The sequence below is a fragment of the Eublepharis macularius genome, chromosome 15 (assembly GCF_028583425.1).
Source record: "Eublepharis macularius isolate TG4126 chromosome 15, MPM_Emac_v1.0, whole genome shotgun sequence".
Classification (NCBI taxonomy): Eukaryota; Metazoa; Chordata; class Lepidosauria; order Squamata; family Eublepharidae; genus Eublepharis; species Eublepharis macularius.
This window is the reverse complement of record NC_072804.1, coordinates 45,864,932-45,892,106: the sequence shown is the minus strand read 5'-3', so window position 1 is coordinate 45,892,106 and position 27,175 is coordinate 45,864,932. Positions and strand designations below refer to the sequence as shown.

General features: G+C 43.0%; 1 protein-coding gene across 3 annotated transcripts in view; it reads left to right on the top strand.

Moving 5' to 3' along the window:
- The window catches only part of LOC129343533 (membrane-spanning 4-domains subfamily A member 15-like), a 37,075-nt gene extending 13,089 nt beyond the window's left edge, over positions 1-23,986 (top strand). For 2 of the 3 annotated variants that reach the window (XM_054999787.1, XM_054999788.1), the window contains 5 exons: positions 6,450-6,566; positions 9,296-9,352; positions 11,134-11,313; positions 11,667-11,786; positions 20,670-22,985. In XM_054999787.1, the coding sequence (XP_054855762.1) occupies positions 6,450-6,566; positions 9,296-9,352; positions 11,134-11,313; positions 11,667-11,786; positions 20,670-20,726 (531 nt within the window). In that variant the 3' untranslated portion in view covers positions 20,727-22,985. The other variant, XR_008598302.1, reaches the window with a different exon arrangement.
- Positions 23,987-27,175: the final 3,189 nt, after the last annotated feature.

The window sequence follows — 27,175 nt, the reverse complement described above, 5'->3', positions numbered from 1 at the left end:
TTAATTTATTTAGGGCATTTAGATGCCATCTCTCTAGCGTCCTGCTCAAGGCAGCTTACAAGTCATAAAATCATAAATGCATTATACATTATTAACATAAATGCAAAACATGCCGTTAGAAACATGAAATAAACATGGAGCGCTGAGATAAGTCTCTCATGTGCTCCATCTATCCACAGTGTAGGCTTTCTGCTGCTGATTAACTGTGTTGCCTCCATCTCATTGACTTCTGTAAGGGTTGGAGAATACTTCTGCACTGGTGCAACTTGATTAATCAGTCGTTCCTGATACAAGGACATTGTAGAATAACCTGTCCTCAGAGAAATCCCGGTGTTGGATCTCTGTATGAGTCCCTGCTCTGGGCTCATCCTCTTCCATTCAGGAGGCATGTTGAAGAACAGCTACTCACATGGAGTCACAGGGATGAGATCCAAGGCCACACCCTCCTGCAAGCTGCTAATGTTCAAAGCTACTAACTACAAAAAATGCTACTGTGAAAACTTACTAAATGAACATCAATATACTCACAGACTATGCAAAAATGTTTTATGTATGTTAAGTGCAAATAAAGACAGAATTGCTATTAAAATACTTTATATCTCCTAAGCATTTTCATCACAAAAAACCACAAAAGTACATAAACATGAGAATACTAGAAAAAAGCAAGAGTCCAGTAGCACCTATAAGACTAACAAAATTTATGGTAGGGTATGAGCTTTCATGAGCCACAGCTTTACTGAGCCAGGCAAAGAGTGCTGCTATTTTTATATGATGTTTTAATGTTTTAATATGGAATGTTTTAAAATGATTTTAAGGTTGTTATCCGCCCTGAGCCCGCTTGCGGGGAGGGCGGAATACAAATATGATATAAATAAAATAAATCCTATGAAAAATTTTGTTAGTCTTATAGGTGCTACTAGACTCTTGCTCTTTTCCACTGCTTCAGACAGTCTAACATGGCTACCCATCTTTATCTACTAGAATACTAATACTATACATTGAGTATCCCATGGAACTAACAAAAATTCATAAACTTAATTCTTTAAAAGGTGTATTGAAAAAAGTATCCAATGTTCTTCGCTGTATGAGCTCAGGGCAATGATCAATTTTCATCTATGTTTACATAAGATCATTGGACATTTCTAGCTCATACGGTGAAAAACATTAGACACCTTTTTCAATACACCTTCTAAAGAATTAAGTTTATGAACTTTTGTTAGTTCTACGGGATACTCAATGTATAGTATTAATATTCTAGTGCTCGTGTATTTTTATGACGAAAGTGTATATTGATATTTATTTACTAAGTTTTCACTGTGTCGTTTTTTGTAGTTAGTGGCTTTCATTCTATGATTCTCTCATTTGACATTGATATTCAAAGTTAAACAGTCGGGTCTGGATAATTCTTGGGTGGGAGACATTTGAATATGCTCTTGGCTGGGCCAAAAGTGAATGTTACTTTCACTGCGATGTTATGTCTGCCCAGAACAAAATATTAATCATCTAAGGTTGGAGAGATGGTTGTTGAAAGTTACTTTCGAAGGATGAAAAGCAGAAATGGGTTCTGAAAGAACATTGTTTCACTTCTCATTTTTGGTTCCTTCTCTATCTGTGTTGCTTAAGTTGTTCTGGGGATGGAAGACCATCTCATCCAGTTTGGTGTAGTGGTTAAGAGTGTGGGACTCTAATCTGGAGAGCCAGGTTTGATTCCCCACTCCTCCACTTGAAGCCAGCTGGGTGACCTTGGGCTAGTCACAGTTCTCTGGAGCTCACTCAGCCCCACGCACCTCACAGGGTGTTTTGTTGTGGGGATAATAATGACATACTTTGTAAACCACTCTGAGTGGGCATTAAGTTGATCTGAAGGGCGGTATATAAATCAAATGTTATTATTATTATCCACTAGCCTGGTTCAAAGAACACTCAGCCAGAGGGCTCTAGGAAGCTCATAAGCCAGACGTAACAGGGAGACTGGCACTCTCTGTTCTTTGTGCTGAGCTAATATCTGCTGATCAGAGGTATGAATGAATGAAATCCTGCCCTTGAATCATAGTTGGTTTATGGCAACCCCTGGTGGAGTTTTCATGGCAAGAAACTAACAGAGGTGGTTTGCCATTGCCTGCCTCGGCAACAGTAGTTGTTGTTGGAGGTCTCCCATCCAATGACTAACCAAGGCTGACCCTGCTTAGCTTCTGAGATCTACAACAACCAACTACTAAAGGAGGCAAATAGGAGTAAGCCCTCTAGGGTATTCAATATATAAATTTTTATCCAAAAATTTTTTTTGTATAAAGTGCAGACAGTGCTGAAGTGTGAATTATACCAAATACAGAGTATACCAAATAAATACAAAGATTATAATACAGTATCAAAAAGGTTCTTCAAAGGTAATAGGGCACAATACCAAATAAAGACTAACTATATTGTCTTTAGCAACCTAATATAATAGCCACTGCACAACAGACTGCCGTTCAGAGATAGTCAGTTGTTTCCAGGGACAGTTGAGGGTGGAATGGTCAAACTCTTTTGACAACAGTACCCAGCAGCTAGAAAGAACTCACACTCTCTTTGTCTATGCATGTTATGTTACTGAATGAGGCTGTTTTGTGACTCCTGGGATAGTTTGGCATACTGTATTGTTTTAATTAATTTTAGTAACCTATACGAACTGTGATAAGGGATTTAATTGTTTATTAGTCGGTTTGTTGAATTGTGACGGCCTATGGCTATAGACAATAAACTCTTTTGATTTGATGTTATGTAGCTGTTTCGTATGGGTATCTGGTCAGTTTAGATATAATAATAATAACATTTGATTTATATACCACCCTTCAGGACAACTTATGCCTGCTCAAAGTGGTTTACAAAGTATGTTATTATTATCCCCGCAACTATAATCACCCTGTGAGGTGGGTGGGTGTTGAGATTTGCATGTGTCATTCACTTGTCATGAAGGGGTTAATCTTTCTGTCTTAGCTAGGCATAATTAATTCCAAAACAACAGGTAAGCACTGCAACAATATACCAAATACTCCAATTTTTTTTTCAAAACTTTATGAACACTCAATATAAATTCACTCAAGGGTCTGATCATTCACTATAATAACACTCAGTATCAAAAATGCAACACTCAATATCAAAAATACAGCGAGGTATAACAACACCCATAAACGCAAATGTCCTCAAATAGAAAAATGGTGTCTTATGAGCTCTCTTGTGAATATTTTCCCAATTTCAATGATGAGGACTCCCGCTGTGCAAGCGGGAACAGATGGAAAGTCCCTCAGGAGACGGTGGAGAGGAGCGGTGGATCTGGGAGGAGGTGGTGTGGTTCTTCAGGTGGAAAAAGAAAAATGTGGGAAGTCCCCGTGGGGGGCTTCCCCCGCCCGACAAGCTTCCGGATATCAAACCTGGCTCTCCAGTTTAGAGTCCTGCCGCTCTTAAGTGACTGACCGAAGGTCACCTAGCTGGCTTCAAGTGGAGGAGTGGGGAATCAAACCTGGCTCTCCAGTTTAGAGTCCTGCCGCTCTTAAGTGACTGACCCAAGGTCACCCAGCTGGCTTCAAGTGGAGGAGTGGGGAATCAAACCTGGCTCTCCAGATCAGAGTCCTGCCGCTCTTAAGTGACTGACCCAAGGTCACCCAGCTGGCTTCAAGTGGAGGAGTGGGGAATCAAACCTGGCTCTCCAGTTTAGAGTCCTGCCGCTCTTAAGTGACTGACCCAAGGTCACCCAGCTGGCTTCAAGTGGAGGAGCGGGGAATCAAACCTGGCTCTCCAGATCAGAGTCCTGCCGCTCTTAAGTGACTGACCCAAGGTCACCCAGCTGGCTTCAAGTGGAGGAGTGGGGAATCAAACCTGGCTCTCCAGATCAGAGTCCTGCCGCTCTTAAGTGACTGACCCAAGGTCACCCAGCTGGCTTCAAGTGGAGGAGCGGGGAATCAAACCTGGCTCTCCAGTTTAGAGTCCTGCCGCTCTTAAGTGACTGACCCAAGGTCACCCAGCTGGCTTCAAGTGGAGGAGCGGGGAATCAAACCTGGCTCTCCTGATCAGAGTCCTGCCGCTCTTAAGTGACTGACCCAAGGTCACCCAGCTGGCTTCAAGTGGAGGAGTGGGGAATCAAACCTGGCTCTCCAGTTTAGAGTCCTGCCGCTCTTAAGTGACTGACCCAAGGTCACCCAGCTGGCTTCAAGTGGAGGAGTGGGGAATCAAACCTGGCTCTCCAGTTTAGAGTCCTGCCGCTCTTAAGTGACTGACCCAAGGTCACCCAGCTGGCTTCAAGTGGAGGAGTGGGGAATCAAACCTGGCTCTCCAGATCAGAGTCCTGCCGCTCTTAAGTGACTGACCCAAGGTCACCCAGCTGGCTTCAAGTGGAGGAGTGGGGAATCAAACCTGGCTCTCCAGTTTAGAGTCCTGCCGCTCTTAAGTGACTGACCCAAGGTCACCCAGCTGGCTTCAAGTGGAGGAGTGGGGAATCAAACCTGGCTCTCCAGATCAGAGTCCTGCCGCTCTTAAGTGACTGACCCAAGGTCACCCAGCTGGCTTCAAGTGGAGGAGCGGGGAATCAAACCTGGCTCTCCAGATCAGAGTCCTGCCGCTCTTAAGTGACTGACCCAAGGTCACCCAGCTGGCTTCAAGTGGAGGAGTGGGGAATCAAACCTGGCTCTCCAGATTAGAGTCCTGCCGCTCTTAAGTGACGGACCCAAGGTCACCCAGCTGGCTTCAAGTGGAGGAGCGGGGAATCAAACCTGGCTCTCCAGATCAGAGTCCTGCCGCTCTTAAGTGACTGACCCAAGGTCACCCAGCTGGCTTCAAGTGGAGGAGTAGGGAATCAAACCTGGCTCTCCAGATCAGAGTCCTGCCGCTCTTAAGTGACTGACCCAAGGTCACCCAGCTGGCTTCAAGTGGAGGAGCGGGGAATCAAACCTGGCTCTCCAGATCAGAGTCCTGCCGCTCTTAACCACTACACCGAACAGCATTTGGTTTAAACAAAGCCTACATCTCCTGATAATGTTTGACTGAAAACTACCCTCCTGTAACTGAAAGGTTAGTTTACAGGGGATCACTTGGAGAAACTTTCTAGTGGCAATGGCAGTTTGACAATGGAACCAATTACCTGGGGGGGGAGGGGTCTGAGCTCTCTTTCTCAGGAAGTTTTCCAGGAGGGACCAGACAGCCATATGTTGGGGATGCTTTAGCTTTGGATTTCCCAAATTAAAAGGGGTTGGACTGGATACAAAGCCAGTCAATCCATTAGGTGCAACTAGGTGATTGTCTAACGGCACCGAATGATTGTCTGGGGTTGTGTGAACCCACACCAGTCCTGTTGCCACCCTGCCTGCCCTGCTGCAATATGAGGGTCTTCTGTGGCAAGCAGCAGCCCCCGGTGATACCCTTTTGATCACCCTGTGACAGCAGGCCCTCTTCTTCTTCCCCCCTCTCCATCAGAAGCGAAGGTGGAGGCTTTGCCATAGTAGACATCATTTGCCAGTAGACATCATTTGCCATAGTAGACATCATTTGCCTAGTAAACATCATTTTCCTAGAGCACCAAAAACCCTTGGGCCAGCCCTCACTGGATGCCCTCAAAGGGTTCTTACAACTCTGTGTTTCTATGACAATGTTGCCTCCAGTCCTTTCCATTAATATTCATGCAGATGTTAAATTACTGTCTTTTAATAGATCATGGAAGCAGTGTAGGTGAGTCAAATGTCAATTCATCACCAAAAATGTTTTTTTCCCATTTATAAAACATTTTGGAATGTCATTAAATGGCTACTATTATTACTACTAATAATAACAATGTTAATGGCTGCACTTATGTGCTACCCTTCTAGACAGATTCCACTTAGCAATGATATTACTAGGTGTACTTATTCTATTACTGTTCTTCTAGATAGATTAGTATCCCACTCAGAACTGTGAACAAAGTCAGTGTTGTGATTATCCCCACAGTACAGCTGGGACTGAGAGGAATAGGTTGCCTAAGGCCACCTGCTGAGCTTGTGGTAGTAGTGGGATCTGAACCAGCAGAGTGCTGATTTGCAGCCCAACCACTTAACCACTCTGCTACAGCAGCTGTTGCCCCTTAAGCAGATCAAGCCATGAACTGTAAATCAGACACAATGGTGTGCTTATATATGGGCTTCTAGACAGTTTAGTGCCCCTCTCAGAGCAGTGAACAAAGTCGGTGTTATTATTATCCACACAATACAGGGGACTGAGAGGAGTGGCTTACCCAAGGCTACCTGCTGAGCTTACGGCAGTGGTGGGATTCGAACCAGCAGAGTGCTGATTTGCAACTCGACCATTTAACCACTATGCTAAGCATAGCACCTACACTGACACTCTGTCTGGAGGGTTCTGATCTCCTGACTAATTTTGGTGGGAGTACAATGGTGGCATGTTGTTTTGGGATGAAGCTAATGTCCTGCTTAATCTTCTCTCGACAGATCACGCAGTTACTCACCGGCGTCCTAGAAATAGCTTTTGGGACTGTGCTCAGCTTGCTAAACAGTCATCATTTCGACGCGATTGATTGTCAGACTCCACATTGGACTGGAATCATGGTAATTATCCACTAGAGGGAGCGGAATGACGCGAATTCTAAAGGCCTTCACTTCCCAAAGGACCATGCCTCAGCATCCTGTGCCTTCCACCCTAGGGTAACCCACATTGGCAAAGGATGAGCAACTGTAGGGAATGAAGTGTTTGAGATGGACCACCTGGCACTTCCAGCTGTTCATAGCAAGTATCTTACTCAGGAACTCCTGCCTCTGAAACCTTTTAGACTGATGAGGATAATACACCAGAGACAACTTGAAGTCTCATTAATACTGGTTTATTAATGCTCACATGCCTTTTGCCCTCGCTTCCTTTTATATTTGCGCTGGGTTGCCCAGCACTCGTATCACATCACGCACATGGTCAGCAACTATTCCGATGGCCTCATAATAATTCTCTCATTAATTATGACCTGGTCACGCCTCTCCCAAAGGGTATTATGGATCCCCACCTCTCCTGAATTTTCACTGTTTGTTCCATTAATTATAAGGGGCCTCTCTCTATTCGCTGCTTCACTTGCTATGCTGCATTTAGCTTGCGTGTTTAAAATTGAAATCCTCCAAAGACATGCTGCTAGCAACAGCCCATGATTTTGTAGACGTAGACAAATATAGCTTTGACCTGGATAGCCCAGGTGAGCCTGATCTTGTCAGATCTCAGAAGCTAAGCAGGATCAGCCTTGGTTAGTAGTTGGATGGGAGACCTCTAAGGAAGACCAGGGTTGCAGAGGCAGGCAATAGCAAACCACCTCTGTTAGTCTCTTGCCATGAGAACTCCACCAGGGGTCACCGTAAGTCAGCTATGATTTGAGGGCACTCACCACCACCAGGCAAATAAGTTTTTCTAGGACTCTCCTCCCCCCATGGAGGCAATTCTGAGGCCATTTGGGCTCTCTTTTATTTTTAATAGCCATTTACTTTTTAAATGCTGTATGGCTGCAGAAACCTGAGTTCCTCAGACCTAGCTCTTTAAAAACCTGCATGTTTAGCTTGACCCTCAGAGTCTCTCTCCATGTTGCTAAGTACCTAGGGACGCTCATGTACAAGATTGTATGTGTAGCCCTCAATTCACGTGCAGGCTGTTCTTGCTCTGCACGCATGAATGCTACTTTCACAGGAGCTCCCTTCATGTGGCTGCATATGCAAGTGATTCTGGAGGGCAAAGCGCCAATTCAGATCTGTTTTCACTGTGAGAACAAGTCCTGTAGGCTCCTTTGACTTGCTGATTTGCATTTCTTTAAGGTGTGAGAAAGTGTCAAGATCTGCATTTCAATGAATGGATGTGGGGGAAACTGGGATGCTTTTAGCAGTTGAGGAAGAACTGATATAGAGCACATGAACAGTGGAGCAAATTCAAGTGTGACTGTGAGAGCAAGTGCATGGAAAGTTGGAGGGGAGACATGTGAAATGAGGCTCACTTGAGCACCCCTAGGTAGTAATGGGTAGAGAGACTCTCAGTCACATCATTGGTCTATCAATATCAGGTCTTCTCTGATTAGCAAAACCAGAAGTGTTGCCCCTACCTGGTCCTTTTAAACTGGAGATGTCTGAGATCTGCATTCAAAGCAGACGGTCTACCATTATCCCCCTCCCGCAAGAATCTAGGATGCTATAGTCATTGATTAATTGGTCAAGACAAGTCATGGTTTTAGAAGCATTCGTCAGTGCCACGATTTTTTGTGTTGGTGATTGAACTATGCAAATATAGGATTTAGAAATGGGGTCTGGATCCCAGGATCATGAGAGTTTCCGTTTTCATTTCTTCCAGGAAGCAAATGTCAAGCCATGTAGAAGTATTGGGGTGGGGTGGGGGGGACATAAAAGAGGAGATTTTACCAGATGTTGCCACATGTATCCAAGCCCATTTGCATATTCACAAGGGACTAGAATCTTGATGGTTGTTGTGGGTTTTCCGGGCTGTATTGCCGTGGTCTTGGCATTGTAGTTGCCAAGACCACGGCAATACAGCCTGGAAAACCCACAACAACCATCGTTCTCCGGCCGTGAAAGCCTTCGACAATACAACGACTAGAATCTTGCTTTCAACAAATGGAAGCGAAGAGTCCCCTGGGAAAATCTCTTGCGTCTAATCTAGCATTGTTAAGTGGAATTATGTTAATTCCTCTTTGCTGAATTTTCAATACCTCTTTTTAGGAATTTGAATCAAATTTTGAATCAGTTCCTCTTTTGTGAAGCTCTGTAAGCAGTAACGGCTTTATTTATTTATATACTACAAGCATAACTGAAAAATTAAGAACAATGTGAGTCGTTAAACAAACAGACACAAGGCAGGTCTGAGCATTACCTTACCACATTGGACTGCTTTTACCCTTTGCATCGTATTACAGTGGCGCAACAGCAGGCAAAACCCCCCAGGTGAGGAAACCTACTATCATATGGTAAAAAAAACCTCCAAGAGAAATTAATGGGAAACCAAAAAGAATCCCTCTTTCGAAAGAGGAAAAGAGAATAAGAGGCATCAATTGCTATATCTAAAAAAGAAAAAAATCAGGAAAAAAATTCTTCCCCCATAGAAGCGGTTCTTTGGTGACTGGCCACCGTTTCTTGTTTGGATCTCTTGATGTGGGTGGGAAAGGGGTTCCGGGCTCACTTGTCAGTTACAGCACCTTGAGGACCAGATTCTTTCCTGTTCTAGAAAGTCTGTGGTCTAGTTCTGAAGAATACAAGACACTACAATTCTGATTTTGCTTCTGACTGCTTTCTCTCTTCCACAGTACATCATTTCTGGATCTTTGTCCGTGGCGGCGGCCAAGAACCCCAAGATACTACTGGTAATGGTCAGATTTAGGAATAATTGGGCTAGTGATGGAATAGCTAGCACACAAAACATAATATTCTAGATTTTGGAGGGTTTTTTTATTTCATTTTTTCACCGTATGATTTGTGAGTTGAACCTCCCATGTATAATGGCATTCTCTATCTTTGGGATCCCTGTCGATCAGTTTACGAGGCCTCGCTCATATATACCTATCTCTTGTGCATTTCAGTCCCATCCTTTCTCCAAGGAGATGTAGGTCTATCCCCATTTTATCCTCACCACAATCCTGTGAGGTAGCTGAGGCCGAGAGAATCATAGGCCACCCATCAATGTTCATGGCAGAATAGGGATCCACCCCAGGGATCCCAGATCCTAACTTGATGCTGTAGCCACTATGCTCCACTGATCAAGCTGGATCTGCACCTATAATGTCCACCTTTTCTTCAAAGGCCCCTTTGTGGGGGTTCCTTATGAATGGCTTGGTTTGGTGCAGTGGTTAAGAGAGCGGGACTCTAATCTGGAGAGCCGGGTTTGATTCCCCACTCCTCCACTTGAAGCCAGCTGGGTGACCTTGGGCTAGTCACAGTTCTCTGGAGCTCTCTCAGCCCCACCTACCTCACAGGGTGTTTTGTTGTGGGAATAATAATGGCGTGCTTTGTAAACCGCTCTGAGTGGGCATTAAGTTGTCCTGAAGGGTGGTATGTAAATCAAATGTTGTTATTATTATTATTATTATTGGTTATTTGTGCACAGAGATGACTTTAAAAATAAAACCCTCCAGGTTATTTTAATAGTAACAGTGCACTTATATGCCACTCTTCTAGACAGATTAGTGCTTCACTCAGAGAGGTGAACAAAGTCAGTGTCATTATTATCCCCACAATACAGTTGGGGAGCTGGGGCTGAGAGGAGTGGCTTACCCAAGGCCACCTGCAGAGCTCATGGCAGTACTGGGATTCAAACTGGCAGAGTGCTGATTTGCAACCCAACCACTTAATCACTAGGCTACAGATACCTGACACTCTGGAAAGCTGCTGTCAATCAGAGCAGGCAATAGAGGCAATAATAATAACAACAATAACAACTACACTTTTAGGTAGATTAGTGCCGCAGAGCGGTGAACAAAATCAGTGTTATTATTATCCCCACAATATGGTTGGGGAACTGAGGCTGAGAAGAGTGGCTTACCCAAGGCCACCTGCTGAGCTCATGGCAGTAGCAGGAGTTGAACCAACAGAGTAGAGTGCTGATTTGCAACCCAACCACTTAACCATGGAGGAATAGATGTTTTGGGTGTTGCACCTCTAAGCTCTTGAACTTATGGTGATCATCCTAGCAATCTCCTTTCTCTTGTGATCATCTATATAATTCAAAGACCTACTTTTGCAATCAGAAGAACCTTTTTACTAATGATAATGATAATAGACAACAATAATGTGCATACTGCCCTTCTAGGCAGATTAGTGCCTACACAGAGCAGTGAACAAAGACAGTGTTGTAATTATCCCCAACAAATAGCTGGGGATCTGGGGTTGAGAGGAGTGGCTTACCCAAGGCCGCCTGCTGAGTTCATGGCAGTCGTAGGATTCGAACCAGCAGAGTGCAGATTTACAGCCTAACCATTTAACCATTCTGCTACAGCAGCTCTGTAGCCCTTGAAAGGCTGAGGGCCACCAAAAGGAGAGAAGGAAGGAATTAGACCGGGAGTCTGTGGAAGCTGAAGAAAGCAGAACTTTAGTGGAAGGAAGGGACCGAGATCTCCTATACAAATATTGGTTGGTTTGCTTCCTATAGGTGAAAGGAGCATTGGCAATGAATATTATCAGTGCTGTGGCAGCTGGCATTGCAATTGTGATCTTCTCCTTTTCCATGACGGATCAAGGACCAACAGGAAAAGCCGCTTCTGGCTGCGGCTACGGCAGTAACGACACGGCGGTTATTCAAGCTTGCCACGAAGCCACTACCATCCCTTATGTGAGTGTTCCTCATCTAGAACTGGGGAGTGGGCCAGCTTGTCCAGTCTGAGCAAAGGGGGGGGGGGACATGAAGGTCTCACATCTTAGTAAGCCTCACCTCCGAATAAAAAACATGGTCTGTGATCTTATAATTCATGCAGTGAGGGAGTGTTCCTTGCAGACAGTGGGTGTCCACGAGGGACAAAAGCAAGGAAAGTTAGCAAGATCCTAATGCTGCCAGGTAGTATTGCCATGTTTCTCCGCGGCTTTTAGAAGAATGGGGTCCCTGCTTTACATTGCATTTGGGATGTTTGCTGAAGCAACAAACGGGACTGACAGTACATCAGTGTGAGATGTGTGTTTCATTTGCAGGCTATAATGTATAATACAGCAGCCGTTCTTTTCATGCTCACCATCGTAGAGTTTGTCATTGCTATCATCTCCGCTGCCTTCGGGTGCGCCAGTGTGTGTCGGGATTCCTACAGCGAAACGGTAATTATCTATACAGAGGAATCGTATTTACAAAAAGCAGGGGCAGGGACTTGTGAAACCGTATTCTGCATCTAGGGTAGGATCTGGGTCCTAGATGCCTTCAGCATTCATTGTTTTTCCACTTCTGAGAGCTAAACTACACAAGACGCCCGTCATGTGTTGAGTTCCTGCAAGTTTACCTGGGAAGTGTAGTTCCCCCCACCCCCATCTCCAAACTCAACCACCTTTTCTCACAGAGAGGGGAAGGAGTCTTGAGCCCTCTGAGCTCAGAGCTCTGTGAGAAGGGTTGAGTCTAGTCATTGCGTTGGCGTCGACAGCTTCAGCAGCAGCTTCTTCTGCTGTTAGCTGCCTGTCAGCTTTGGGCTTGGCTCTCTTCGGGCTCCCCTCACTGACTCTTTTCTTTCCCGTGGTTTTGGCCTTGCTGCTGCTGCTCTGACATGCCCCGCCCCCGCTCCCAAGCTCCCAGAGGAAACCCCAAGTGAAGCAGATTTTTGCAAGAGACACACTTGCAAAAATCCGCTTCCCTCGGGTTTTCCTCTGGTAGCTCGAGGGCTGGAGGGACTACACTTCCCAGGTAAACTTGTGGGAACCCAACATGTCAGGTATCTCGTGCAGTTTAGCTCTGAGGACCAACTGTAGAGCAAAGCAGGTGCATAGCCACAATCCTTGACCTCAGATGAAAACTTCAGCAGCCCATCCCACAACTCCAGAGCAGGCCTGTTAACATAATTTGCTCCCAGCCTGTGATAGGCATGCACTTGTTTGGAGAAATCCAAATGGTGAATCTGTCGGAACAGATGCAGGTACACTTGGGTGGTGCAAACAGTGGTGTTTGGTGCAGAACATCAAGCACGTTTCTGGAAAGTGTGTTTACAAGGGCCCGTTGCCTAGCCAGACCTCTCGGGGAAATAAGAAAAAAAGTGCCCCATGTGTCAATTACACACGGAAACCCATTGCTTCTTTTTTTGTTGAGTGAAATGGAATAGAAAATATTGACTTTGGTATCAAAGAAATGGAAGGTGACTGCAAACCTGTTAATGCTGCTTTGTGGGCTGAAAATGAAGAAGCAGCGGGGGCACACCAAGGCAAAATGGAGATGAAAAGACAATTGGTGCAGAAGAAAAAGAATCTGATATAATTGAACAACCCTTTGTGTTTCGCATGCAGCTTTGTCAGGGGCAATCTTCCACATTCTCTTTAGTTCCGTTCCTGTATATACACTTTAGCAGAGTCTGCTAATCATACGACGAGTAGGAATTGTATCATTATATATTATTCTTTTTCTTCTGCACCAATTGTCTATTCATCTTTGCAGCCTGCAGGCCGTCAGTTGGCCATCCCCTAATTTAGATCTTCCACTCTCCTGATTAGAACATGGGATTAAATTAGATTGTGTGGTTTGGAGTTATACTAATGTGCGGTTTGGAGTTATACCCTTCATATTAATACTGGGATCTTGCGGGGAGGGGCAGAAGACATAACCTGGAGTAGCATGAGAGCAACTGTAAGAAAAACTTTGGTGGGCTAAGGTCCATATGGTCCAGATTCTTGTTTCCCACAGATAGATCTGGGCTTCCTGGAAGTAAGACAACAAAGCATAATCCCCCTTTTATTCTCCCCTTCTCCTGTGATAGTCTGTCTCTGAACATGGAATTTCTGTGTACCCATCATGGTTAATAGACCTTGATATATCTTTATGCATTTTAAAACCATCTCATCCCCCCTTTAAAACCATCTAAGCTTGTTCCGGAAAGAACAAGTTCCATAATAGAATTACGCATTGGATGTAGAAACGTTTTGGCTGTTCCTAACCTACAGCCAGTGTGTGTCATTGACAAAAAAAGTTCTCTGTGTCCTTTTTCTTGCCGTGCATACGTTGATACACTTTCTGTGAAATCCCATGCAGAATTGCTCCAGTCTAAGCTCATTGACTTCGACGGGCTTAGACTGGAGTAACTCTGCATAGGATTGCACTGTTTATATACCTTTGACACCACTTCTCCTAGCTTTAGGGTCCCCCCCCCCCCCGGAATTAAAAAGCTCCAAACATTTGTAGCTATTTCTCCTACTGAGGAATGCTGCAAGCCCCTGATTGCTTTGGTTTCCTTTTTCTGCAACTTTACCCAATATTAAATCTCTTTAAAAATAAAATAAAATGTGGCTACCAGAACTGAGCACCACATTCCAAATGTGGCCATAGACTTACACAAAGGCTTTATGATACAGGCGGCTTTATTTTAAATCCCTTTCCTAATCCCTAGGAAGGAATTTGCCTTTTTTTCACCACCACTGTACACTGTTTTCGTTGACAAGAAGACCCAGAATTCTCTTTCCTGATTAGTCCACCACACTAATGTTTATATAAAGTTGGAGCTTTGTGCTAACAGGCACCACCTAGTATACTTAACAGTGCAATCTTAAGAAGAGTTACTCCAGTCTAAGCCCATTGATTTCAGTGGGTTTACACTGGAGTAACTCTTCTTAGGATTGCACTATTATTTTTTCTGCATGGGCCTTTTCATTGGTTCTGGCCCGATATTGCATCAGTTTCTCTCCAGACTTCTGCATCCACAGTAAAAATATCCCCAAGTCAGTCTCCAAACTGCTGTCCAGATTTTTTTGCATTCCGCATGGAGTAAGGCTGCAAGTGCCACAGAACTGATCTTCCCCCTGCTTTCCTGCAGCTCTGCACATATCCTGATTTTCTTCCAGCAAAGTCAACAGGGACTTTTTTGAAGTGCAGAATGCTCTCTTTGGTGTGACGCCCGGGCCTGGCCCCGCCTTTCCCCCTCCACTTTATTCCTCTGCATCCCGATTAGTGCAATCAATCAAGTTTTTTTCCTGAATTTTTAAAAAATATAAATAGCAATGTTGCACCATTGGAGCCTTAAAGAAAACAAAAAAACCCTTATAACTGCTGGGGGAAATGCTGCAATATGGCTAACACAGCACAACTGCCCTGAATCCCACGTGATATTTTAAAGTTTTCACCAGTACTTCCTGTACTTTTTAGTTCATTATTTTTTGGCTTTCTTAAAAAAGAAAATTAAACACTGGTATTGCAACATTGGTGTCATTAAAAAAGACACCAAAAAAACCCCTTATGTTTCATTGGCAATCAACTGAGGAAACTGACGAGTCCTCAAAGCCTGCAGCAGAATCGAGACATTTTTTTAGTACAGAAATTAAAAAAACAGACTTCAGTTCAACTGCTTTGAAGTGTAGAATTAAAGAACTGAAACAGTATGGGGCTAGAACCAATGAATAAAGTGGATCCAAACCTCATGGGTTGAATACGCTGAAAACCCAATATAAAGTTTGCCATGCGGAAGAAGCCATTTACCATTTTGTTTCCCATTCAACCAACATGAAGAGTTTCCTTTGGAGCTCTCTGCAGTCCATTTTGGTTTTCGCTTAAGCTGGGTAATCTGGTACCAGCTGCAAACCTGGCCATCTTACTGCTCAAAACAAAAAAATGAACCACTTAAATCATGGGTCTCCTTGCTGAGCTTGTGGGCACTTTTAGAATTATGAGAGCAGGTAGTAGTTATCCCCACATAATGGCTGCCGTAGCAGAAGCGAATCTTAACAGCTGGGAGTTTCCAAGCCAAACGTCTTCCTATGATGAGGCGGCAGTTTCTAAATGGGTGGTACCTGCAGACACAAAGGTGATGTCTCTAGTTCTCTTCTGAAGCATATTCTGATCCAGTAAGATGGAAGAATGATGGAATAGACTATATTGTCGAAGGCTTTCACGGCCGGAGAACGATGGTTGTTGTGGATTTTCCGGGCTGTATGGCCATGGTCTTGGCACTGTAGTTCTTGACGTTTTGCCAGCAGCTGTGACTGGCATCTTCAGCGGTGTAGCACCAAAAGACAGAGATCTCTCAGTGTCACAGTGTGGAGAAGATGTTGGCAGGTAGTTTATATCTACTCAGGAAGGTGGGTTTAGGCTGAGTCATCCTGTAAGAGTTTCCCAGAGTGTGGAATGCTAATGGAGGGAGGCGTCACTGTATCCAGAGGAGGTTCTTTTGCATATGGACACTGAGAGATCTCTGTCTTTTGGTGCTACACCTCTGAAGATGCCAGCCACAGCTGCTGGCGAAACGTCAAGAACTACAATGCCAAGACCACGGCCATACAGCCCAGAAAATCCACAACAACCATCGCTGGAATAGACTCTTTGGTTAAGTTTCTTAAGGAGTCTTTGGTGAGGTATTCCATCAAGTTTCCCCCAGTATTTATATGTCTGCTGGATCACCTGTCTGCCCATAACATTCCTGAAGAACTCCAAAGGTTTCATGAGGTACATTTTCCCTTTTTAGGCAGGCAGGGGACTAGAGAGGACAAAGAGAGGGGAACTAGAGGGACAAAATTCCCAAGGTCCCATCAGCTCTTGAAGGTCCCTGAAAGGGGATTATTCATGCATTCAGCAAACACTTTTTGTTTTTTATTTTCTATGTAGTTCTGCCTGCAGCCACTAGGGAGCGCAAAGAACACTAAGCCCAGCAAACAGCCAGATGCTCGGCTTCCAGGCCGTCTCTCTGCCTCCTCCCCTGTTTTTGCAGCAATTTTTTTAAAAGAAAGCTCTCCATGGCTGCACCGAGGCAAATATGGGCCCATCAATTTACTTGCTATGCTTTAATCCCCCCCTTCTAATTCCCCCTGTATTTGTCATTCCCGTTATACCTACCCTGGCCGGGGAGTAAAACATATAATTGCAGAACAGAAAACCTTTGTTCATATTATGTTCAAAAAGGGTGAGTGTGTGTGTGGAGTTAAGATTTCCTGGGAACCTATCAAATTAGCGGAACAATGATAAGGATACTTGTTTAGGATTGCTCCCCAAAGATCTAGTCAGTTATAATATAATCCTTAAACATAAAAGGCAAACCGTGTTGCTGACGCAAGTACACAAGGATAAGAAGTCAGTTGGAGGCAACACGGTTTGCCTCTCCACCGCGTCCTTGGGGCTTCCCTAGCTCACCTGCCCCACCCCCCTGCTGCCCTGCCCTCCACCCCCTGCTCCAGATCAGGGTGCTGGGGAGGGGGCAATGGCTAGGCCGGCAGCCCTACCATTTCTAGAGCCTGCTGCATTTTTTTACCGCAATGGGCTTTGTTACATGTAACATAATAATAACATTACATTTATATACCACCCTTTAGGACAACTTAACACCTACTCAGAGTGGTTTACAACGTGTGTTATTATTATCCTCATAACAATCACCCTGTGAGGTGGGTGGGGCTAAGAGAGCTCCGAGAAGCTGTGACTGATCCAAGGTCACCCAACTGGCTTCAAGTGGAGGAGGGGAACCAAACCTGGCTCTCCAGATTAGAGTCCTGCCGCTCTTAAACACTACACCAAACTGGATCTCCGTACCCTTTGAGTATGTACCGTCAACTTGATCAGGAGCACAGACTGGGCCATTCTGGAAATTATTTCCAGGGTCATTCAGTTGCCTAATCTGCCCATGTTCTTGCTTTCTTTTTTTTCTCTTTAAGGTGGCAGTGGCAGGAGAGGAGGGGAAGGAAAGGAAAGGGAGCTCGAACTAGCTGGATTTCAGCATCTGGGGACTAGGATCTCTTTCTAAAGTTAGGGCAGGTGCAGGAGACAAACAATATATGCAGTCTTGGCTCATCTGCAGGATAAAACCAACTTTTTACATCTCCCCAATTTTCTTTCCTTCTTTAAGGATCTTCTTTTTTTCTCTCCTTTTTAAATATAGTCATTCCTAAAATACTAAAAGAGGGAATAAGGAGAGAAAAGTAAACAAAAGAAAATCAAGCTGTAACTAGGCTTGTAGAATACATTTTAAAAGATACAGTTAACAGTTTTATAACATGGTTGTTGTGGATTTTCCGGGCTGTATGGCCATGGTCTTGGCACTGTAGTTCTTGACGTTTCGCCAGCAGCTGTGACTGGCATCTTCAGAGGTATAGCACCAAAAGACAGAGATCTCTCAGTGTCACGAATGTTTTATAACATTCTACAAATGTTCGATACAACTAATAAAGTAAGACCACAGTGTTTCAAACTGGGTTACACATCTTCCTCATTGCAAATACATTAATTTTAAAAATGCATCCTTTACTTTTATTTCCCAACTAGCAACAAAGTCCGTTGTGGGGGAAAAGTACAAAGTGCTCTAGAAAGGGCAGGGCAGGTGGGCCAGTCATTGCCACCTCTACTGTGCCCCGATCTGGTCGAGGAGAAGGCAGGGTAGCTGGGCCTGGGTTTGCCCCCTCCGCCGTACCCCAGTCTGGGCAGGGGAGGGCATGGTGGCCGGGCCTGGCATTATCCCCTCTGCCATGCCCCCTGCACCCCCTCCCCCACAGCAGATCGAGGCCTGGGGGTAGAAAGGGGGGGGAACAGGCAAGCCACGCTGACCCCCATGCCCCCTCCCCCATGGCAGATCGAGTCTTGGGAGGTGGAGTGCAGGCAAGCCGGGCATGCCCATGCCGGCTGGCCCAATCGGGGTTAGGGAGGGCAGAGCCGGGTTGCAGGCTCTTTGGAGGCAGCAAAGGCTCGCCCTGACTGCGCCTGCACCAGGATAAACCGATGAGTTGTCTCAAACACTCTTACTCAATTATGTAGTAAGATGCTGTATATTGGGAAGTTGTTTCAATTTCCAATATTGAGACATTTAATTCCTTTTTTTAAAAAAAAAAATATCTTTAAGCATCTTCAAGTTGCTGTGAGTTTGCTTTTTTGTTTCGAGTTAGTAGAAATATTTTAAAAGGGTTTTTTTCCCAGTTTAGTACTTTTTCTCTGACTTAACTCACTGAGGCTTATTCCCAGGTAACTTGCGTCTCATTTATATTTAACTGGAAGTGTGTTTGAGTGTCCTGGCTAGGCCCTTGGCCTTCCTAGTTTTCCTTTTTCCTGCTTTATTGTTGGTTGTTGATGGTGGGGAAGTTGTAGCACATCCTTTTGCAATTATTATTCAGTTCTCAGTAACAGAAAACCAAGAGATTTGTTTTATTCCTATATTTGTTTTTCATGAGGAGGTTGTTACACAGAGGAAGGCAATGGCAAACAACTTTTGCTCGTATCATGCCCTGAACAGCCCAAGGCTGGGAAAGTGATGAGTCAGCTGCAAATCAACAGGCCCGGATGGAATTTTTGTCCGGGGGTGTCCATGGCCACTCTCGGCAGCCCTGTTTGTGGAAGCCATTTTTCTTCTTCTGTATGCTTAATCGTGTAATCCTAAACAGAGTTAATTTAGTCTAAGCCCGTTGAAATTACTGAAGTAATTCTTCTTATGATTGTGCTGTAAGTCACTTTTTAATGTGACTTCCTAGAAATTTTAGAAAAATCACAAAAGGGGGAAAAGCCCAACTTGAAAGTCAAGTCAAGAACCACAAAGTTGAGCAACAGATGAGATGAGATACAGCTATTTATTGCACAATGCACAAAATTTTAGGATTAAAAATGACAGTTATAGAGTACCATTAAAAACTCAGATCATGATACACACCAAGAAGCTGAAGCTGCACATCTAAGAACAGAGAATCACAATAAGGGTTACACATGTATATAAACAAGACCCAATGCGTTTCGGCTCTGAGGGCCTGCTTCACTGTGGTCAGAATTATATTCACACACACATGAAGCAAGAACTATATCAACATAAAGAAGTTTTTTCTTTTTCAGGCCAGGCAGGTTGTTTATGGGCCGCTTAAAAAGTGGCACTCCAAATAATGTTTATAAAATAATTATACATAGACTGAGGAGCCCTCACTCGTCAAAGATAATAGCAAAGGACTACCATTCTGTCCTAGGTCGTACTTAGATTCTCAGTGTGTGTTCATGTGCAAACCAGAGACTGAGATATAGATTATCCGTGTTGCTGCTCCAGAACGTAGAAGCCTGGTCTGAGTATTTTTTTTAATTAAAATTTTCTTTATTTAAACTATAAACTACACACCACAATACAATAAACAACAAACATAGAGAACAAGAAAAAACACACAATTCTAAACATTAACGATACATATATCTATAAAATTAAGAGGTATCCCCCCCTAAATTACACTACAAGTTGAGTTCCGATTTTCTCCACAACAAGTATATATCATTTCTAGAGTCTCACTTATTCTAAGTTAATCACAAAACCCTCTTTTTTCTATTGTTCCTGTTTCTTCATCCATAAATCCAGATGTCATCAAATCCTTGTTATCCATTTCATGCAAAAAGTCTATTAACGGTTTCCATTCAGTCAAGAAGTTAATTAATGTCCTTTTTCTAATTAATGCAGTAAGTTTTAATGCAAACTCCAAAACTTTTGTCAACCATTCCTCCATTGTAGGCAATGTTGTCGTTTTCTACTTTTGTGCATAAAGTACTCGTGCTGCTGTAATAAAGTATAAGAACAGTGTTCTAAAACTTTTTTCCAACTGGCTGTCCATTATTCCCAACAGAAAAGTCTCTGGTTTCAGCTGAACTTTAATCTTCAAAATCTTCTGAATCGATGATCGTATCTGCAACCAAAAACTGTTTGCTTTCTTACATGTCCACCACATATGAAAAAATGTTCACTCTTGTTTAGCACATTTCCGACATACATTTGATGCCCCCTTATACATTCTAGCCAATTTTTCAGGTGTCATATACCAACGATACATCATTTTGTAAAAATGTTCTTTAATACTGGAGCTTAATGTAAATTTCAGCCCTCTTATCCACATATTTTTCCATTGCTCCATTAATATATCATGTCCACAATTTTTCGCCCATTTAATCATACATTCTTTTACTTGCTCTTCCTCCATCTCAAACCTCAACAAAAGTTTATACATTTTAGAAATAAATGGTCTGAGTATAATAATGTATTCATATACTGTGTCTCATCTGTTTTTTGGGGGGGGCTTCTTTTTCAGACAATAGTGATTTATCAGAACACTGCTGAAACAAGCCCTCCTCTGCCAGATGCTTAAAGTGCCTGAACTGACTCTACCCACCCAGACAATGATCTCTTGTTGTATTTTCAATTGGCTGGATCGGATTCACGCAAGTACTATATATACTGAAAAGATGATGTTGGATTCAAGATGATTCGCCGAAACATTATATGCAACACACAAACTGTAATGCTTGCAATGTCTATGCATGTGAAAGATGAACTCTTCTTTTTCTTGATGGCGTATCTGGAGAAAAAAACAACACACCCTAGTTTTCCTTTTGAATAGATACAATACTTTGACAAAGACCAACAACAAAGCTTCAGTTTCCTGTCTGACCTCTGTTGTAAACATCTGACCTTTGATTTTAAAATTATTTTATTATTAGGGGATTTTCCACATAGGATTTTTGCTGCATCTCAGAGCCAGTTTGGTGTAGTGGTTAAGAGCACGGGACTCTAATCTGGAGAATCAGGTTTGATTCCCCACTCCTCCACTTGAAGCCAGCTGGGTGATCTTGGGCTAGTCACAGCTCTCTGGAGCTCTCTCAGCCCCACCCACCTTACAGGGTGTTTTGTTGTGGGGATAATAATGTTTATAATAATGTTTTGTTGTGGGGATAATAATGACATACTTTGTAAACCACTCTGATTAACTTATCCTGAAGGGCAGTATATAAATAGAATGTTATTATTATTAATGTTATTATTCTTAACTGCATGGGTTTTTTCCCCTTCCTTGTATTATCATTTGATCTCCCTGTTTTTTATTGAGTTTTCAGGAAAAAAATAGGGAAAGTTCAATGAAAAACCTGGAGAGGAATAGTGATACTCTGTGGAAGGGAGGGGGTCAACTGAGCCTCAATAACTTATTTCCTTCTTGGAGGAAGGTATCATTTCTCCATCCACCCCTCACAATCTGTGTTCACAGTTCTGTGTTCGTCACACTCCCTATTCTTACTTTTTATTGTATTTTTATTCTATTCGCCTTTTATTTCTTACTTTATTATTGCTGACTTTCCAAAGCTGATTCTGTATCAAGTTAAATTAATGATGGTGGTGTAAGGGAAGGGGCATTCCATCCACTTAAGAACCTGCACTGCAGCAAAAACATGGTGAAAAGCTAATGTGTCATACTGAGTGATTCCATACATGTTGGATAATGCACTTTATCAATTATTTAAGATGGATTTTTTTGTTCAGCGCACAAAAAAATCTGTTCCAAATGATCTATAAAGAGGATTGGAAGTGCATTATCCAACGTGTGTGGAATCACTCTAAGCCTTCATTCTAGAAGTAGAGCCCTAGCAGCCACAGGAAATCCTATCACTTCTCATTTTAAAGATTCTTAAAAGTGTGCAGGAGGGGGTTCCATGTTTTAACCCTTGTTCCCTAGCCACTTCTGTCTTTTCGTATTTTGTTATTGCTATCTTTACTGGGGAAGGCAATGGCAAACCACCCCGTAAAAAGTCTGCCAAGAAAACGTCATGATGCAATGTCCCCCCATGGGTCAGTAATGACTCTGTGCTTGCACATGGGACTACCTTTACCTTACCTTTATATACTTTTAAAAAACATTTTGCCTTCATTTTAATTGCATTTTTAATGGTGAGGTTTCTTTTTATAATGGCGAGTGCTCTGTTTTTTTTACCACATGTGTATGTCTGAAACAGTCCAGGAAAAACAACCAAATAAATACTCTTTTCCCATACAAACATAGTTTGGGATGCTTCTTTCTTTGTTTCAAGGATCCTTCATATTGGAATCAAGGCAAATTGTAAAGCTAACACTTCTGAGTTTAGTGATAATGTAACTCCATTCATTCTTTTTCTCAAGAAAATATCATGCCCTCCTCCATAGACCCAGGCATCAGGTTGTCAATGGCTGATTCCATACATGTTGGATAATGCACTTCCAATCCTCTTTATAGATCATTTGGAATGGATGTTTTCGTGTGCGGAACAAAAAATCCACCTCAAACGATTGATAAAGTGCATTGAAAGTGCATTATCCAATGTGTGTGGAATCAGCCAATATTTGGAAGGCACCAGTCCAGCAAGGAACAGGTTCCGAACGGGTCGAGCATGGTCCACTCATGCAGAAAACAGATCTAATGGGGACAAGGGGAGGAGCCCTGGTGACTGAAGACAACTGGGGGTGGAACAAAAGGGTCAAAGGGCAGAACCAGGAGTTGAAATGGTCAAGCAAGCTGTTGTTTTTCACATGAGATATGTGTGAACATATAAAACTGCTTTACACCGAGTTAGACCATTGGTTGACCAATGTATTGTTAATTCTCCAGGGTCTCGAGTCAAGGTTTTCCCCATCAACTACTATCTAATCCTTGTAACTGGACATGTGGGACTGAACCTGGGACCTAATCCATACAAAGCCGATGCTCTGCCACAAAGCCGCATCCTTTCCTCTACTCTGAGGACTTAACCAAATGAGGACCTTGTGTAATTTTCTTTGATTCACATGCACCTTTCTGCATGTGCGAGACAGACTGCTCCAGCGACATTTGCAGTTATCTTCCTACTGCCTTTTCTACTGCCCAAACATGCAGCCCTATTGAAGTGCCAATATATGGCTTTCCTCCCCCAGATGCCATCTCATGATTCCATGCAGATGCTCCTTACTTCCTTCAAAATAAGTGACTTGTTATTTTTAGCCTCACCATAGGACCACAAAGTGACATTCATAAGAAATATCTGGTGATATATTTGAATGAAATCCTACATAGCCAATACCTGCCCTAGCAACAACTGGGAGACCAGCAGTGCCAGTGGTACGGGGAGATTAAAACTTAGTTATGTGAATGCTTCTAGTGAGCAGAGAACAATCAAGTGGACCATCTCACATCTTGGAAGGAATGTGACACTTTAGAGGGGCCAGAAACTTGGAAATGTCAAATATCAAATAGTATATCTTATTGTAAAGGACTGAAAGAGGAAGAAAGACATGGAGGGGGTGGATGGGAAGATGGAAGAGATAAATTCCCTGGACATTGAGGGAATAAAGTGAGGTCCATTTTGGGATAATTTCCTCTGGAGAAAGCACTTTCAGACCTGAGGTCCATCTTGATGGCTGCCATTGCCATGGGAAGCTTCCAGAGCACCCGAAGGCTCCAAGGTAATGAGAAACTGTTAGAATGCTGTAACTTATATGTTTAATGATCCTGCCTTAGAATAAGAGGTATAGGTTTGCACCTTTTCTTTGTATTACTTGCTCGCTAAGTTGCTGTGCAGAGTATGTATGTGGACTTTTCTTTTTCAATAAATTCTTTTCTATTTTAAATGCTTGCAGTTGTTCTCCATACCAAATGGACCTCTACTTTCAAGCATGCTATCAGAAGCTGAATTACTATTTCCCCAGGAGAGAGCAAGTATGGCAAACTATCCCGATGGTAACCAGTAGTTGAATACTGGGTGACATGGGAATTAGGTAGAGCCTTTAATCACAACTTGGATTGAGTATTAGGAATACTGGCCTACTTAGCAGGTGATATTCTAAATGACCAGCTTGTGGTAGCAAAAATACTAGAGAGAAGTAGGGAAAACCATCTGAGAGTTAGGCATCTTGGGAGAGTGGCACATCATTGGGTGGAAATTTGGGAGGGCCACTGAGTGCCTAGATGCCTCACTGGGCAGAAACTGAACAGGGATGGTGGGTCAAGGGGCTGTTTTACAACATAGGCAACATAAACATTTCTGTTTAATCAAGCTTTTAATTAAAGGCTTGATACTTCCTCACCATTTTGATACAGTGTTTTAGTCTGGAAACGGGTATTCTTTTTTCAAACTGCTCAGTTAGCTAGGCTTGGTGTAAATACTTTGGATTTACACCACAGTTCCATCCCACAATTCATTCTTTGGAGTGTTTTCATAAGAAACTTCCAAGACACATTGTCAAATGCTTTTTCAGCATCCCGTTTTTTTGCCTTCTTGAATATTCAATTTCATTGAGGATATATCTGATATGATCCTTAATATACCTCTTTGGGACAAATCCTGTTTGATCTTCATGAATAACTTCTGAGATGCATCTTCTTAGTCTTTCAGCCAATATTGCCGTAAATATCTTATAGTTTACATTCAGTAGGGAGATGAGTCTGTATGATGGTGATATTAGTAGGTCATTTTCATCTTTATATATCAAAGTTATGTTTCTTGCCATGTCCATGGTAGAATCGTTGTTTCTTCTATCTTTTTCATCAGTTTTTGCAAAGGCATAGCTCTCAATTAGCTAGGCTTGTATGCTCTGGTTGGTTGTTTTATAAGGGTTTTAATTAAGAATGTTTAATGGTTTATGTTTTTACCAGGTTTTATTTTGTATTTTACTTGAACAACAGAGACACCCTGATGGATCAAACCAGGGGCCCATCTTGTCCATCATTCTGAGAGCCAGTTTGGTGTAGTGGTTAAGAGCACAGGACTCTAATCTGGAGAGCCAGGTTTGATTCCCCACTCCTCCACTTGAAGCCAACTGGGTGACCTTGGGCTAGTCACAGCTCTATCAGAGCTCTCTCAGCCCCATCCACCTCACAAGGTAATTGTTGTGGGGATAATGATAACATACTTTGTAAACTGCTCTGAGTGGGCATTAAGTTGTCCTGAATGGAGGTATATAAATCAAATGTTGTTGTTGTTTGTTGTTATTATTATTATTATTATTATCCTGCTCTATCCGGTGGTCAACCAATTGGCCTTAAGCCAACAAGCTGGGTCTAGAGGCTTTCCCATGATGTTGACCCCTAGCACGGGCATTCAAAAGCTTATTTTACCTGAATGTTGGGGTCCCGTTTAGTCACCATGGCTAATCACCATTGATGATTTTATCCTGCCTGAATATGTCATTCCAAACCATTCCGCTAGCGGCTTCACTAAATCCATCGACGATGAATTCCACAGCTGAATTTCTGACCGAGAGAAGAACCACTTTATTTTGCCTAGTTATGATCCATGTACACTGCAACCCTATGCAGTGTTACTCATTCTGAATCCATTAATTTACAAAACGTGCCCATGTGACTGATAATGAAATTTACAGGAAATCTCTTTGCATCGGCAACAGAGGAAGCAGGAACTCCCTTGCAGCAGTCTAGCATGCCACCAACCCAGTGCCACAGAATCCCATGCCATGAAGGTGAGTAACTCTTCTTTCTCTAGAATAAGATCGCCCTATTCTCTCGTCTGTGAATAAACTCCATCTCCCTACTTTTTCCATTCTCCACACAATTTGCAAGCCTAAAAACTGGAACCAGGTGTCCTTAACAAAACCAAGATGTAGGGTGGAGTTTGGTCTTAAGGAAAGGGCTGTGGACCTGGCTACACACATGAAGAATCTAGCAGGCTTACGCCCTATCCTCCCAAGTATCACTGAGCAATCTCTTTTGTGCTATCTTTGAGCTATCTTTGTTTTACTCCCAGAAAGTTTTTCATTCCAGGTGTGTGTTGTATTATTATGTACATCTGGGAAGGGGTATATGGGGTGACTGTTACTAAATGTTTCTGTTCTAAGTGGGGACTTCCAAGCAGCAAATTCTGTGTGTGTGTGTGTGTGTGTGTGTGTGTGTGTGTGTGAGAGAGAGAGAGAGAGAGAGAGAGAGAGAGAGAGAGAGAGAGAGAGAGACTGACTGATTGTGAGAAAAGAAGAAAAGAAATATTTCTCATTTTCCAAAGCTAAAGGAAGTAGGAGGATACAGAAAGAGATTTAGTAAGAGATGGTTAGAAAAATAAAGAATTCAATCTGGGGAGGGAGTGAGGGGCCCTGCTAGCTGTGGATCATTCCAGCAGGCTTGGTTTGAGAAGGTCGCTGGGCTGAAAGCTGAGCTACCTTGTTCTCATGAGGCTGCATTTTGACATTTGCCTCCTCTGAAGTTGTCCTGTAAACAATGGAGTTTGCAATGGTCAGAATCCAAGAAGAACTGCACTTTCTGTTATGGGGGAAATGTCAATATCTGTTAAGCTCCAGGGCATTAAAAGAACAAAGTATAACTCTGCAGCAACTGGAGATTGGCAGAAAGCTCAAGGCATTAAAATAGCTTCAGAGTCAGGACTCAGGAATGCTTATTGAGCTAAGAAGAAACATCTACAATAGATGAGGGCCAAGTCTCAAATTATTTATGGTAGGGTGTTCGTGTATATTGTAGTGTGCTTCCCACCCACCCCCCACCCCCACACAATCATATTCACACTTACTCTCAAATCTTCCGTTAAATTTAGTGGAATCTACTTTGGAGTGATACTGCCTAGCATTGAGCTACATGCCATTTAAATACATAGATTGCTTTTTGTAATGCTTCGAAATTTCGGTTTTCGGTCAATTATTCTCTAGGAACTTTACTTAGATGTGTTCAAGATTGTTGTTGTATTTGGCTAACATTTACACTGATTTCCTTTATTCAAATGAAAATTATCAATAAGTGGAATGATATCTCTACAACCACATCCTGTGCTGTTTCTCTAGAACTGCAATATACACATA